General features: G+C 33.3%; 2 protein-coding genes across 13 annotated transcripts in view; one reads left to right on the top strand and one right to left on the bottom strand.

Moving 5' to 3' along the window:
- Positions 1 to 14,784, bottom strand: part of LOC114338711 (zinc finger protein 271-like) — a 59,122-nt gene that overhangs the window by 43,835 nt on the left and 503 nt on the right. The window contains exon 2 of one of the 12 annotated variants that reach the window (XM_050642899.1): positions 4,391 to 4,530. The exons of the other annotated variants lie outside the window; for them this stretch is intronic. Coding sequence (XP_050498856.1) covers positions 4,454 to 4,530 — 77 coding nt within the window. The 3' untranslated portion in view covers positions 4,391 to 4,453. Of the gene's footprint in view, positions 1 to 4,390; positions 4,531 to 14,784 lie in introns of those variants that run through there. 12 annotated transcript variants of the gene reach the window in all.
- On the top strand, positions 6,645 to 9,443 carry LOC126879708 (uncharacterized). The gene is made up of 2 exons (XM_050642901.1): positions 6,645 to 6,752; positions 7,001 to 9,443. Exon 2 carries the CDS (start codon positions 7,829 to 7,831, stop codon positions 9,095 to 9,097), a length of 1,269 nt encoding a protein of 422 aa, XP_050498858.1. The 5' UTR covers positions 6,645 to 6,752; positions 7,001 to 7,828; the 3' UTR covers positions 9,098 to 9,443.

The raw sequence follows: 14,784 nt of genomic DNA, 5'->3' as shown, positions 1-14,784 counted from the left end.
CTTTCAAGTATTACGCAACGCAAGTTGGGGAGAGGGGATCCATGTAAAACGTTACGGCGCGTTATACGGGGGGGAGGGGAGGGGGTTCGAACCGCGCGTTACGTAACATTGTTTTTTAACTTAAATAAAAAAACTACGGAAGCACAATCTCCCAACTTTTCAACTTTCGTTTATATTTTACATAGAACCCCTGGATTGTATTATATTGCCCCCTCACGCTCCGCTCATGTTACAATAGCACAATAGTATTCAAATGAAAAAAATCTTAAAATTTGTATTAACCAGATCAAGCACAGTAACACGTGTTTGCAATAAATAGCTGGACCTTTCTTTACAACAAAAGATGAAAAGATACAGATGAAATAAAGAGGTTGTAAGAGCTTCAAAAATTGCGTTTCGTAATACTTGAACGGCCCCTTTAACAAACATGTATGCAGGAACAACAAAATATTATATTTTTGATAGAGTAGGTTTAATGAATTTTTTGCGACTTTGCAATGTCTTAAAGAATTAGTTCACTATTTGTCATTTTATAACGCTGTTCTTTATTTTTACATAATTCAAAGTATGCAGATTTTTTTCTCTTGATTTTTGCACTGGGAATACCTTCAAATCAAAATCAGACTCAATTTGATCTGTTACTTATACTGAGCCGAAAAATATTCAGGTTCAGATATTATTTCACAAAGTACACACTTCAAAACGAACGTAATAAACCAGCCAAGCATATACTTCTTAATAATATTATGAACTACAAACTAATTTTCCGAGTAGCAGATTCAGACCTATCCAAATAAGTCAAAACAAAAGTCGGTACGCTCTCAATTAGAATTGAAAATAAACACGTTGCGCAATATGATATTCAAACTTCAAACTGTCTGAAGAAGTCTGATTTCAAGTCAAACCTAAAGGTATTAAAATTAAGTGAAGTCAAACTTTTTTACAAAAAAGTTTGGTTTCCTAGTCAAGTCAAGTTTGTTGAATAAAATCAAACTAGTTTGACTTGATGCATCTCTAGTTCTACTGTCCCTCTTTATACTGTGACGATAAGCAAAGTGTACCCGCGCACTGACTCGGTCTCCTCGGCATCGGCAGTTTCGTGTCAGCAACAGTGTGATATAGACTTCAGCCATTTTAAAAATGAGTTCTAGTTCATCAGATTCTGAAGATGTTATGATTGCCTTAGCGTGCAATGAAATACAAAAACCAAGATAGTGGATTCATAACATTAATTTAAAGCGAGAAACTTATGGAGAGTTTTATCATTTATTGTTTCCCGACCTACTCGAAGATGACGAAAAATTTTTCAAAATATTTTCGAATGTCTAATGTTAGATTTTATGAACTCGTTGAGCTATAACCCCTTAGAAAGCAGGATACAAATTTCGAAAATCAATATCTCCTGAAGAAAGGCTAGCGGTCACTCTAAATTATACCAATTTTCATCTAAAATAAATTAGTCTGAACGATGTAAGGTCGAAATTCACCTAGCTATTTATTGGATAAAAATTATTGGATATTTAATTTAGCATGTTAACAATTATTACAAAAAACAAGGGGTGTCCGATCTAATGTTGATCTAACTATAATTAATTAATAATTAAAAAATGACATTTTTTATAAATTAAAAAAAAAATTCGACCCGGGCAGATATTGTTTCAGATTGTTTTAATCATTCTAAAGAAAAAAGATCTTTTGTAATTTTTATCTAAAGTTGATCGTTTTCGAGTTATAAACAATTATTTAAAATTGAAAAAATAACGAAAGATGACTATTTTAAGGCTCAAAACCATAAGTAAAAATATCATTTTTGAAATTACGAAGTACTTAAATTCAAGTTCGAAGTTTATTCTATCAGTTCTTGATAAGTATTTTGGACGTATTTCATTTTGAAACATTGTTTTTTAGTTGTTAATGCCCGTCTCCCCACAAGAAAACTTCGTCGTTAACAATTAATTATATTATTAATAACGCACATAGTGCGTTTATTAAAAATCAGACGTGTACCTTTGAACGCATATAACACTACCACAGTATAAAGAGGGACAGTAGAAGCACTCTCCGAAAAATTGGAAGTAAAATCTGTAGTCGCGCATGGCGACCGCGCAATGTTCTTAGTCGCTTTTGCACCACTCTCGCATTGCTAGTCGCATAAAAACGTACGGATTTTAAGAGGGAAAACCCGCATCTACCACCGCTGAATTACCAATTGCGTACTGCCGGTATTACTTCTTGAGATCAAAGCGCCGAGAGAGGAGTGGTTTTACTGTGGAACCTCTATATACTGTGACAATACTAACAATCACAGCAAACTCCCAGCCTCTGCTAGAATACATAACGGCATCGGAACGTTCGGCGGTTTTCGCCTCTGCTATAATTCTCCGCCGAAGCCGAGACGATTTGGCCGTTCCGAGTCGAACGTTCTTAAGCGGTACGCGGTGGCTCATTTATTTCCATGTATAGCAAAATCTGCCGATTGCTCTTAGCTGAGCCGACCGGTCCGAGTCGATTCAGTGCGCGGCCTCCTTTAGGTGGCCGTTATAATTTTCGTATATGAGATAGGATCTTAAATTCTTTTGCTAGGAGGTGAATGGGGAGCGTATAGTGTTGGAAAATTCTCGAGAATGAAAAATCGGAGAATATTCCCGAGAATATTCTCGAGAATATTCTCGATATGGAGAATTTTCTGAGAATGAACCTTATGACGCGCTTATGGATGTTGTTAAAGATGAAATGGGGTATTAAAAATCATTAAATTATATACAAAATTATGAGACGAAACAACAGTGTTCTTTATATAAAAGAAAATACAAAAATAACAGAAAAAAAAAATGAAATTTTCTTAACAGCAAATACTGGATGTGGTGAGCTAATCTGAAAAAGATGAGGCCTCAGATTCAGAATCTATTTCTATCATTAGCTCATCCTAGTCATCTACATTCTGCATTTCAATGTACTAATGAGAAGTTGTGGGATTTTATTTTTCACTAGTCGCCAGCTGAGTCATGGATTGGTATACGTCTAACAATTTTAAATTGTGAGCAATAAAAGTTACCTTATCAGCCCGTTCACCAGTAAGCCGGTTTCTTTTAGAGGAGTGGATAAAACCATAAGTACTGAAACTTCTTTCAGTCAATGCACTGGATTACAATGCTTACCGTCATTGGACGAACCTAACAACTGTGTTGGCTGAAAAGCAGTTGATGAATGTTTCTGTTGATCCTTTTCAAATAATTGTCTCGCTCCTACTGGACATTTAACACATTTTTTTGTCATTCTTGTTGCATTTTTCAAGTATTGACTATACAAAATTTGCAAAAGTACTTGTTTTACCTTGTACACTTTTAATTTTACAGTAATTTTATATATTCCTTTTAAAGCGAGCACAACACTCTCGCGAAGTTCGGTTCCTTTGACTTGCTCTCAAAAACCGCCACAGAATGCAAGTAGGCCGAGACGCAGCAAAGTCACATGAACAACCTGTCTACGTCTACACTCTCGTACTCGCTGAACTTCGATCGACTTTGCGCGAGTAGTATAGTGAGCGTTTTAGGTTTGTTAGTAAATTATGCTTTACTTCGATCCATTCTAAATATTTGCACGTTAATATAGCACCAAAACAATAAATACTTACACTAAACACCCTAGCTAGTGGTTCATAAGATTCCTCAGCCCCGGTTACTTGATTTTCGGGGATTTGATCTAAAATCGTGTGAAAGCGAAAAAGCATTTCATGAGCGGAGCGGCAAGTAGGTGTTTGAGCTTCATGAATAATGTTTACCTTTCATGAATAATGTTTGCTTCATGAATAATGTACCGTGTTAAAAATGCAATTTTTAGCACTCCATACGAGCGGTAAAAATGCTACTTTAAGGCACTAGTGCTTTAAAATTTTTAAGGCACTGCAGTTCGTATTGACAGTATAGGCAATTTTGATGTAATGTCAAAAAAATATAAAAATGGAATGTCAGTCAAGTTCAAGTAAAAGTTTTTGTAGATATTGTCCTGTAATTAGTTTGTAGAAAAAATATTGTATGATATGCGTGGTAAAAAGTACATTTTTAAGGCACTCATGTGAATTGCAGAACTCGCTATCACTCATTCTGCAAACTTTCACATGCAGGCCTTAAACGTGTACTTTTAACACTTATATCATAAATAACTATTAGGATGCAAAAAATTGGATACAAGGTGAATTGGCAAAAACAATATAGAAAATTCTCGAAAATAATTTTCTGCCCGAGAATATTTTCGCTGAGAATTTTCTGGCCGAGAATATTCTCGAGAATATTCTCGTTCTCGAGAATATTCTCGTTCTCGAGAATATTCTCTTGAGAATATTCTCTTCTTACATCACTAGGACCCTACCCGTAATTACCTGTAGGGCTATCGTCGATGTAGTCCGGTATGCAACTACCTTCAGGAGGAGTTTTCTTTGAGTTCTCGTTAATATTTAATCATATTTTTTTAATCTCAACGCTTCCAGCCATACAGGTGCCCCATGCCCTATAGGATGGTGGATTGTACTACCTGGAGATAGAACCAAGACACAATGAATTAGACCTGGATCCCACGTACCAAAAAAAGTTGATTAATAGCAAGCTAAACATTTGTTAATAGCTTAATGGTGTCGAGTCGGACAAACTCTGATGTATGGGAACACTGGTACAGGGGAAGTTTTAATTGTGGAATAGGTTAAAAATTTGGTATATCAGACTACGAAAATGTTCCATGTATTATGTCGGACAGAACTTTCAATTGATTTGTTACCATTTCATTAAACTCTCATGCACAAATCTGGTGATTATGACCAATGGGCATTTTAATGAGTGGAACACGAAGAACATGTCAAATGACAGGAATCATGTTGGTTAGTAATAGCAGTCTGATTTTTCAATGATTAATGAAAGGGTAACAAATCAATTGGATATTCTGTCTGACAAAATACATGGGACGTTTTCGTAATGTGACGTTCCAAATTTTTATACTGTTCCACAATTAAAACTTTCCCTGTTCCAGTGTTCCCATGCATCAAAGTTTGTCCGACTAGACACTGTTAAGCTATTAACAAATCATGATTTACATTGTAAATCATGATTCGGGAGTACTCCTCATAACATTCAACATGTCTTGGTTTGTTTATTTCTAGTGCATCTTTATTGTAATTTTAGTATAGCTTTAGGCATTTTTAGTATAAAAATAATGAAGGTAATGTTCAAAACAATGTTCCTTTTGTACTTGGCAGTGGTATAGGTTTGCCGGCCGTGTGAACTAAATAGCGCTACTTCTATGTAAATTCAAATTACGTCACTCTTATGTCCAAAAAGCAGTGTTTTTTTCAATATTGTTTTCTTCAATAGTAATAAATCTGTAGTACTAAGGCAAAACCCGATCGAATTATCGATTTTTCGTTTTTAATGCCAATATGTACATTGAGCGATGAAGAATATGATGACAAAACCCAACATGGCTAAACACTTCCATGTAACCAATATATGATAAAATTAGTTTCCGATATGTCCACTATTACAACAACACCGAGAACTTTTAAACTCATTTGCTGCAAAATCACGTTTTTTTGACATATCAGGTTTTGCCTTAGCACCGCAGAAATAAGTAGTTACACCTTCTACAAATTTCTTTTATTTGGCGCTATCTTTAAACTCTGACTGTTTCAATTGGACATATTATGGGTAGTGAATCCCTAGGCAGCAGTAAAACCCATCGCATCATTAGATATATCCCCACCGCTAAAAGCCGCTGCGATAACTGAACTGCTACTGCCGCTTTACAGTGGCGATGCGTGACTTTTTCTAAAGTGTTACCAAAACCAGATGTAAAAAATCTTATTTAAAAAAATTATTTTGAACCTCCCAAATATAAGTTTTTGTTTATTTGCAAAAATGTTAATAACAGAATTGTATAAAGAGGATTTTGTCACTAATCCATTTAAAAAGCGTTTCTCAATGGAAATTAAAGAAAATGAGAACATTCAATCTTGCAATTTGGGTATTTCTTTGGCACATTTTAATCCGCTTCATTGCTGAAAAACTGCTGTCAACAGATGCACTTGTAGCCAAAACTGTTAAAAATAGGTTTGCCAATTTAAGATCTTCCTGAAATGCATTATCAAGTTATCGATATAATCTGGATTATTAAAAAGAACTGTCAATTCTGTTAATAACTTTACTCTGTCAAATTTTTGTCCATATAGCTTTACAAACTGATGAAAGACATCTGGGAATTTTTTTTGTGTTATTTTTAAAATTGTCAAAATCATAATATATTGCCAAACACTCGAGATGCTTTACATTAGAAAACCTATTTTTAAGTTGAATAATCATAGTGTCAACAATTTCAAAAAAAATCGTCAACGACACTCATCCATGTTTAATTGCAAGCACACTGTAATAGGTAAGTAACCATTATAACCATTCCAAAAAGTGGTAACAAGAGACCGCACAGTGGTCGAAAATTCAAATTTAGGAGGACATCTAACAAAAACCCAACTTCTGAGAAACATACATTAATGATTATAATTGAAAAGTAAAATGCGTATCTTAGTCGGTTCCGAATAATTTATCTACTTCCTAGAAACCTTCTCAAGGTCAGTCGCAACGGGACTGCAAATACAAGTTTTGTTCAGTTACGCTTTATCGTTGTTTGCGAACGTTGTGTTCTCAAGTTGTTAAAAGTGTTAAAGAGTGTTTTTAATTTTTGTTTTTATTTTATCATGTCTGCTGGTTCTTCAGGTTAGTATTATTTGTAATGATCGTATATAAAAGTTTTTTATTCATAGTAAAATTGGATTTATTAGAAGCAGAGAAAAACAATAGTTATCTTTTTAATTGTTGAAATTTGATAGTCAAAAGAAAAAAACGTTTATTTAGTTTTATTCTAATTTTTAATTATATTGTAGATTCATCATTTATCTTTTTATACACAAAATGTGTAGGGTCGGAGTGCATCGGAAGTTGTTTAATAATTTTTTTGTTTTCAGGTGTTCACCGAGACGTGACGAGGTTGAGTTTATTCGAACTTCTTTTAGATAATTCTTTGTTATCTCGGGCAACTACAGTTGCTTCAAGGAAAAAAATGCTTGACTATGTAAATCATAGAATACCAGACATTCCTGAAGAAGTCATTTTAAACAAAATTTCATGGTTTTCTAATAATCTCCTGGTTCGTTGGAAAGCTAGTGGGAAAAATAAGAAAAATTTTTTGAAGCAGAATGAGGACTGGCTGAATCATTCAATACATAATACTGTTGAACCACATCCAAGTGAATTTGTTTGTACAACTAAAAGAAAATTAAGGCCTATGAAAGGGTTTGATACACTAAGCACTAGATCCAAAAGGAGACGTACAAAAAAATTGGTGTTAAACCATAGCGTAGAAGAGCTTAATTTTGCATCAAGGACCAGTTTTATAAAATCAGGCAAAAGAAATTTGGCTTATGTTATAAAAAAAGCTACATTTTCCAGTCCTCGGTCGCTAAGAAGGTTAAAAAATGTGCGCGGATCAAAAAGTCCGGTGAAAAAATATACAGCTGAAGAAACCCTTGCTCTCATAGTTGATGCTAAATTGACCAAATCACAGTATTTAAAATTGAAAAAAAGTGCAAAGAATAATAATTGTGACATATCCTTCTTACGATGATGTACTAAAAGCAAAGAAAGAGTGTTACCCGGAAGGCATAAATGTAACAGAGACTAAGGGGGAGAGTAAGTTACAATGTCTCCTTGATCACATTGTTCGTCGTTTAGCTGTTGTCCAGGAAGTAGTATTTTCTCAAGTTATAAGTGAAAAAGGTATTACAGTTTTTCACATGACTTATAAATGGGGGTTTGATGGAAGTTCAAATCATTCTATGTACAAACAGAAATTTCAGGAAAGTTGTGATTTAGTAGATTCAGACTTGCTGTTAACATCGATAGTGCCACTTAAGTTAACAACACAACAGTTTGAGTCAGAAGAGATTGTATGGCTTAATCCACGTTCATCATCTACTCGATTTTGTGTACCTATTAAATTCGAATTCATAAAAGAAACACATGATATAATAATGCGAGAAAATAATTATGTCGAGGAACAAATAGCTTCGCTCTTACCAACAATTGTAAATGTCCGAGAAGAAATTGTTACTGTCCAGCATACGTTATTAAAAACTATGTTGGATGGAAAAGTGGCCAATGCTCTAGCAGAAAATCCTTCCACACAGAGCTGCTATATTTGCAAAACTAAACCAAAAGATATGAACAATTTAAGGGCAGTTTTAAAAAAACCTTGCAATTTCTCTACTTTTCAGTATGGTCTGTCGACGCTGCATGCACATATTAGATTCTTTGAATGCATTTTGCATATTGCTTACCGACTAGATATAAAAACATGGCAGGTTAGAGGTGTCCAAAATAAAGCCATTTGTGAAGCAAAAAAGAAAGAAATAATATCAAAATTTCGGCAAGAAACTGGACTTCTCATAGATACAATTAATCAAGGTAGTGGTAATACCAATGATGGTAACACTGCCAGAAAATTCTTCAAAGACCCTGAGAAATCCGCTCAAATTACAAATGTAGACGAAACTTTAATTAGGAGATTTGCAACCATTTTACAAGCCATATCATGTGGTTATCAATTAAATAGCGAAAATTTTAGAGAATATACTCTGAAAACTGCCGAACATTTTGTGAAATTATACGAATGGTATAAGATGCCAGCTAGTGTCCATAAAATATTAATACATGGAACTGACGTAATTGATACTCTTTTACTTCCGATTGGTCAGTTAAGCGAAGAAGCTTTAGAAGCAAGACATAAGGAGTCCCGTTATTATCGACAACATAACACACGCAAGATCGGAAGAAAAGAAAATATAGAAGACCTTCTTCATGCGTTATTATTATCTTCAGATATGGTTATTTCGCATTTAAGACCATTGCCGAAAAGAAAAGTAAATCATCTATCTAAAGAAGTTTTGGGCTTACTTCGTGCACCAGAAATTAGCCCTCAAACACCTTCAATGTCAGTAGAAGAAGAAGATTCGGATACTTCATGCTCTAGTAGCCCCGAAAGTGACAATGACGTTTTTGAGTAATGTAAATTTTTATTAATAATTTTATTATTTTTTTTTGGACTCTAGATATGCAACTATTTTAAATTTGTTTATAATTCGCTATTACTTTGGGTTTTTTAATAATTGTATTTTATTTATTTTTGTTAGAATTCTGTGATTTATTTTAATTGATTATTGAAAACAAATTCCTAAGAAAAATAAAGAAAAAAGTTCCTTTTTATTGTAACTTATGCATTACCCTTATTGCGGCTGGCTAAATATAACATAATTATGAAACACCCTGTATAATTGAACGAGATTAATATTAACTATTTTCGTGATGTTATCTTAACAATTTGTGGCCGTGACTTGTTCTTAATAAATTGCCTTAAAAAAATATCATACCGAATTCAACAAGTCCTCCTAAATTTGAATTTTCGACCACTGTGGACCGCCCTGAACTTGGCACCCTTAATGATAGCACCCTTCCAAATTTTTAGAGTTCTGAGCTCTTTTTGAAGAGTTCTATAGTTCTCGCCGGGGTGCAGAAAGAGTTCTGCAGTTTAAATGCCGTTTTTTTAAAACAAATTTTGGGGTGCCAATTTCAGGCCGCACCCCTTTTGTGCGGAAGGGTAGTTCCAGGTGCACAATTTGGAAGAAAATAAAGAGTTCTAGAGTTCTCAATAGTTTTTTTTAAGAGTTCCGTCATAGTACGCGAGTTAGGGGCATTTGAAAAAAAAGCGAGGATTTGCCGCCGCATGCGTATTAAACGATACTTGAGAATTATTATAGTTTAATATTATTATAGTATAATATTATTATAGACTAAAAATAGCTTTTCATGGAGCAAATCGAATCAAAAGGAGCAAAAAAATTTGTAAGACAATATTAACATTTAAACAATCGATGCATATTCCCTTTTTTTTTTCAAAGTGTACTAAAAATTTAATGTATATTGAATCTCGAATTAGTAATTATTTACATAAGAATTTTTGTCTTTAATTATACAAGTTTATGAATAATTTATTCATAATTCATAAACAATAAATAAGAGTTGTTATATTTTTGTTAACCGCCCTGAGCTTGGCACCCTTAATGATAGCACCCTTCATGAATCAAAGGATTATTATTAACCATTAAACTATATCTGCATATGTGGTTCATCTTTCTTAAAGAAAAAATATTTTTTGCCTCCTTTTTATTTAATAAATAAAAAGGAGGCAAAAAATATTTTTTCTTTAAGAAAGATGAACCACATATGCAGATATAGTTTAGTGGTTAATAATAATCCTTTGATTCATTTTCCATGAAATCTGTGTCAGAAAAATATTCTGAAGCCGTTCCCGGGATTCGAACCCGGGACCTCCGCGACAACTGAAAATAGCGAAGCGCGCTACCCACTGTGCTATTGAAGGCACATGAGAAATTCCGTAAAAACATAGAGTTTAAGTTTTGAGCTTGAGCAACGAAAAAATATTTCAATTCACTATTTTATTACCTTCAAAAATCGTCATTTTGTAATAATTAATATTTGTGAAAATGTCGCAAGTTGTGCTAGCTCAAGATAAATTAGGAAGGATGAAAATCATGCAAATGTAAACGAAAACGAGCACGTAAAGAATATTAGAATCGATTTTTACTGATGAGCAATCTATGCACAACATATTTATTTATTTATTAAACTGGTTGTAATAGCTTTATATTGCGCTAGAAAAACCTCCTTGAAAAAGGATGCTGGTTATGCAAACTCTAATATCGATAAACAGAAATACAATATTATACTAAATATTTGCAAATCAATAATAGATAATGCATTTTTTTGGTTTATTAAACTAATTGTACTTCTCATTAAAAAGAATGCTAAATGAGCGAATTTGAACTAAAATGAGCACTACTTTACGAGTAGTAGAGTCATTATTCCCAAATGACCAATCGACGTGTAACCTGTTTTCTATTTTTTATTTGTTATACTAATTGCACTGGTTTGATATTAATCTCGAACAACCTCGTTAAAAAAGGATGCTGATACTGGAAATTATAAAAAATATAAAGAAAAAATTTTTAATTAAGTATCAGAAATTAATGCAATATTTTTTGTATGCCTCCGGATCGAAAACGCTCGTTTTCGCTCCGCTCAAACTCGCATTTTCTCCCGTCGACAGAATCGTATGTGCACCTTGAGGAAAAATACTCGTTTGCGTTTTGGACAAGGTTGAAAACACCTCGGCTTCGCCTCGGAGTTCAACTTTGTCCATAAAACGCAAAACTCGTATTTTCCCTCAACGGTGCACAATAGACTATTTTTTTTACTATGTAATTGTACTCCTTATTGGTAAAATATGAAACCAAAACGTAGTAAGAGCATATTCACAGATTGACAATCCATATTCACAGATTGACAATCCACGTGTGTCCTCTTTTTTTATTTAATGACCTCATTCATTAAATTCGTTATATATTAACCTAGCACAAACTCATGAAAAAATGATGCTAATCGCGCGAATTTTGACATCAATGAACAAACAATAATTAATATTGAAGTCATTATTTATAGAACAGAAAACAATGCACAATTTTTGTTTTTTATGAAACTGTTTGTGCTACGTCAATGAATTTTAGCTTGATAACATCAAAATTACTTTTCTATGAGCATTTTTATTGGATGAGTTTGTGCCAACCTGAATTTAAGCCAGCAGAATCATATTAAAATGAAAAAAAGTTCATCTATTGTCAATCTGTGAATATGACTTTGATATTCTTATTCTGCTTGTTTCTGTTTAAATTCGCTTAATTGACAGAATTAATTAATGAATTTGTGCCAGCCTAAATTTAAGCCAGCAGAATCAGTTTAAAATGAAAAATAGCCTTATATTAGCATAATTTATTAAATTATGCTAATTTCAACATGGATGGAAAAATGAAATATTAAAGTCAATATAATTATAAGCCAGTAATATGAAGAAATTTTTTTTATCAAACTAATAGTACTTCTTATTAATAAGAAATGCTGCATAAGCGAATTTAAACCGAAACGCAGCAGAAGCAGAGTAGCATAGTCCACATTCACAGATTGACAATCAATGTGTACCCTCCTTCTTTATTTATTGAACTGATTCATTGTACTTGTTTAATATTGAGCTAGCATAAATTCATTGAAACAGGATGCTAATTGCGCGAATTTCAACATGAATAAACAGGAAATAAATATTAAGACAAAATTGCCATTTTCTTGTCCCATGGCGCTCTGAAACTACATAAGGGGTGGTTCTTTCGCCCAGCACCCCCGAGTTCTCATGTTCAAAAGTGACATGTTTCATTAATAACAAGAGTTCTGGAGGGTGCTGCTGATTTCCAATGTCCGATCGCGATTTAAACGACAAAATTGCCATTTTCTTGTCCCATGGCGCTCTGAAAATACATAAGGGGTGGCTCTTTCGCCCAGCACCCCCAAGTTCTCATGTTCAAAAGTGACATATTTGATTTTTAAAAAGAGTTCCGGAGGGTGCTGCTGAGTTCCAATGTCCAATCACCATTTAAACGACGAAATTGCCAGTTTTTTGTCCCACAGCGCTATGAAACTACATGAGCGATGGTGTTTTCGCACAGCACCCCCGAGTTCTGAGGTTAACAAGCGACATAATTAATAAATAATAAGAATTCTGCAGGGTGGTACTGAGTTTTAACGTCCAATCGTGTTTTAAAACACAAAATTTTAATTTTCACGTCCAGTAACGCTGTGAAATTACATAAGGGGTGTTTTTTTTGCACAGCACCCTTGAGTTCTGTAGTTCAAAAGTGATATTTGTGATAAATCACAAGAGTTCTGCAGGGTGCCGTCGAATTTTAACGTCTAATCATGGTTTTATTGCAAAATTTTAATTTTTTGAAGAATTTTTGTCTTTAATTATACAAGTTTATGAATAATTTATTCATAATTCATAAACAATAAATTAGAGTTGTTATATTTTTGTTAACCGCCCTGAGCTTGGCACCCTTAATGATAGCACCCTTCATGAATCAAAGGATTATTATTAACCACTAAACTATATCTGCATATGTGGTTCATCTTTCTTAAAGAAAAAATATTTTGATTCATGAAGCGTGCTATCATTAAGGGTGCCAAGCTCAGGGCGGTTAACAAAAATATAACAACTCTAATTTATTGTTTATGAATTATGAATAAATTATTCATAAACTTGTATAATTAAAGACAAAAATTCTTATGTAAATAATTACTAATTCGAGATTCAATATACATTAAATTTTTAGTACACTTTGATAAAAAAAGGGAATATGCATCGATTGTTTAAATGTTAATATTGTCTTACAAATTTTTTTGCTCCTTTGGATTCGATTTGCTCCATGAAAAGCTATATTTAGTCTATAATAATATTATACTATAATAATATTAAACTATAATAATTCTCAAGTATCGTTCAATACGCATACGACAGCAAATCCTCGCTTTTTTTTCAAATGCCCCTAACTCGCGTACTATGACGGAACTCTTAAAAAAAACTATTGAGAACTCTAGAACTCTTTATTTTCTTCCAAATTGTGCACCTGGAACTACCCTTCCGCACAAAAGGGGTGCGGCCTGAAATTGGCACCCCAAAATTTGTTTTAAAAAAAAACGGCATTTAAACTGCAGAACTCTTTCTGCACTCCGGCGAGAACTATAGAACTCTTCAAAAAGAGCTCAGAACTCTAAAAATTTGGAAGGGTGCTTTCATTAAGGGTGCCAAGTTCAGGGCGGTTAACAAGAGTTCTATTATCCACAGTCCACAGCACCATAGCGCACCCAGCCTTTAAAAATTTTCAGACATGAAGAGTTCCTGCTCGTCCGACCGATTTCGTTACCAAAAACAAAAGTGGTAACAAAATAACCTGCAGCTGAGTCACATAAACTCGTCAATATTTTCGTGCGTCTAGTTGGCTTTTTACCGAATTACTATTAATTAACACTCATATTTCTATTGTAAAAAAAATAAAACGGAATTATTTCACAGTAGTCATAAAATATTTTTATTTGCAAGATTCTTAACTGTTAAACTGAATTCGCTTTATCGAGATTCACTTTGACACTGACCTTAGTAATTTCTTTTTTGAAAAGTTCAGTTGTCAGAAGTGATTGGAAATTACTACAAAACCAACGCACCTGCTCACATCCAATATTATTAATAGTAAACAGACATAAAAATAACATAAACCTTACGCCAATCAATAATTATTTATTTGCACCATTATAATGTATTGATAACAAATGAGAAAATTATTTATTGAACAAAATAAAAATATTTTGTAGAAATAAACTTCACAAAATGTTATGAGATTAGTAGACACTCCCACTATTTCTAATAATTCTTCTTTTTTTAATGAAAGATTAAGTTGATTTTAGCAGTTAATTGTGAGAGGTAGGAATTTTTGTGTTGTATATTTACTATTCCGAATGTGTCAAAAAAAATCTCGTGAGAGCGAATGTAGTATACCAATGGTAACAGTGGTTACATGGATGCTTTGTCAGTGTTGCTTTATTTCTATAGGGTATCAATAAAACGAAACTTAATGAACATTTCCTTACACACTCCAAATATGAAATTTTCGACTTGTTTTCCTATGGAACTGATATATCAAACAAAAGCAGAATTTCAGTGCCTTCAGACCTACCCTTTTAGTATGTACTGTGTGCATTACCTAATTTTAAACTGTTAAGCATTTTACAATTTTCA

Source organism: Diabrotica virgifera, chromosome 2 (assembly GCF_917563875.1).
Source record: "Diabrotica virgifera virgifera chromosome 2, PGI_DIABVI_V3a".
Classification (NCBI taxonomy): Eukaryota; Metazoa; Arthropoda; class Insecta; order Coleoptera; family Chrysomelidae; genus Diabrotica; species Diabrotica virgifera.
Note: the sequence above shows the minus strand (reverse complement) of the source record. Positions and strands in the feature narration are given on the sequence as shown.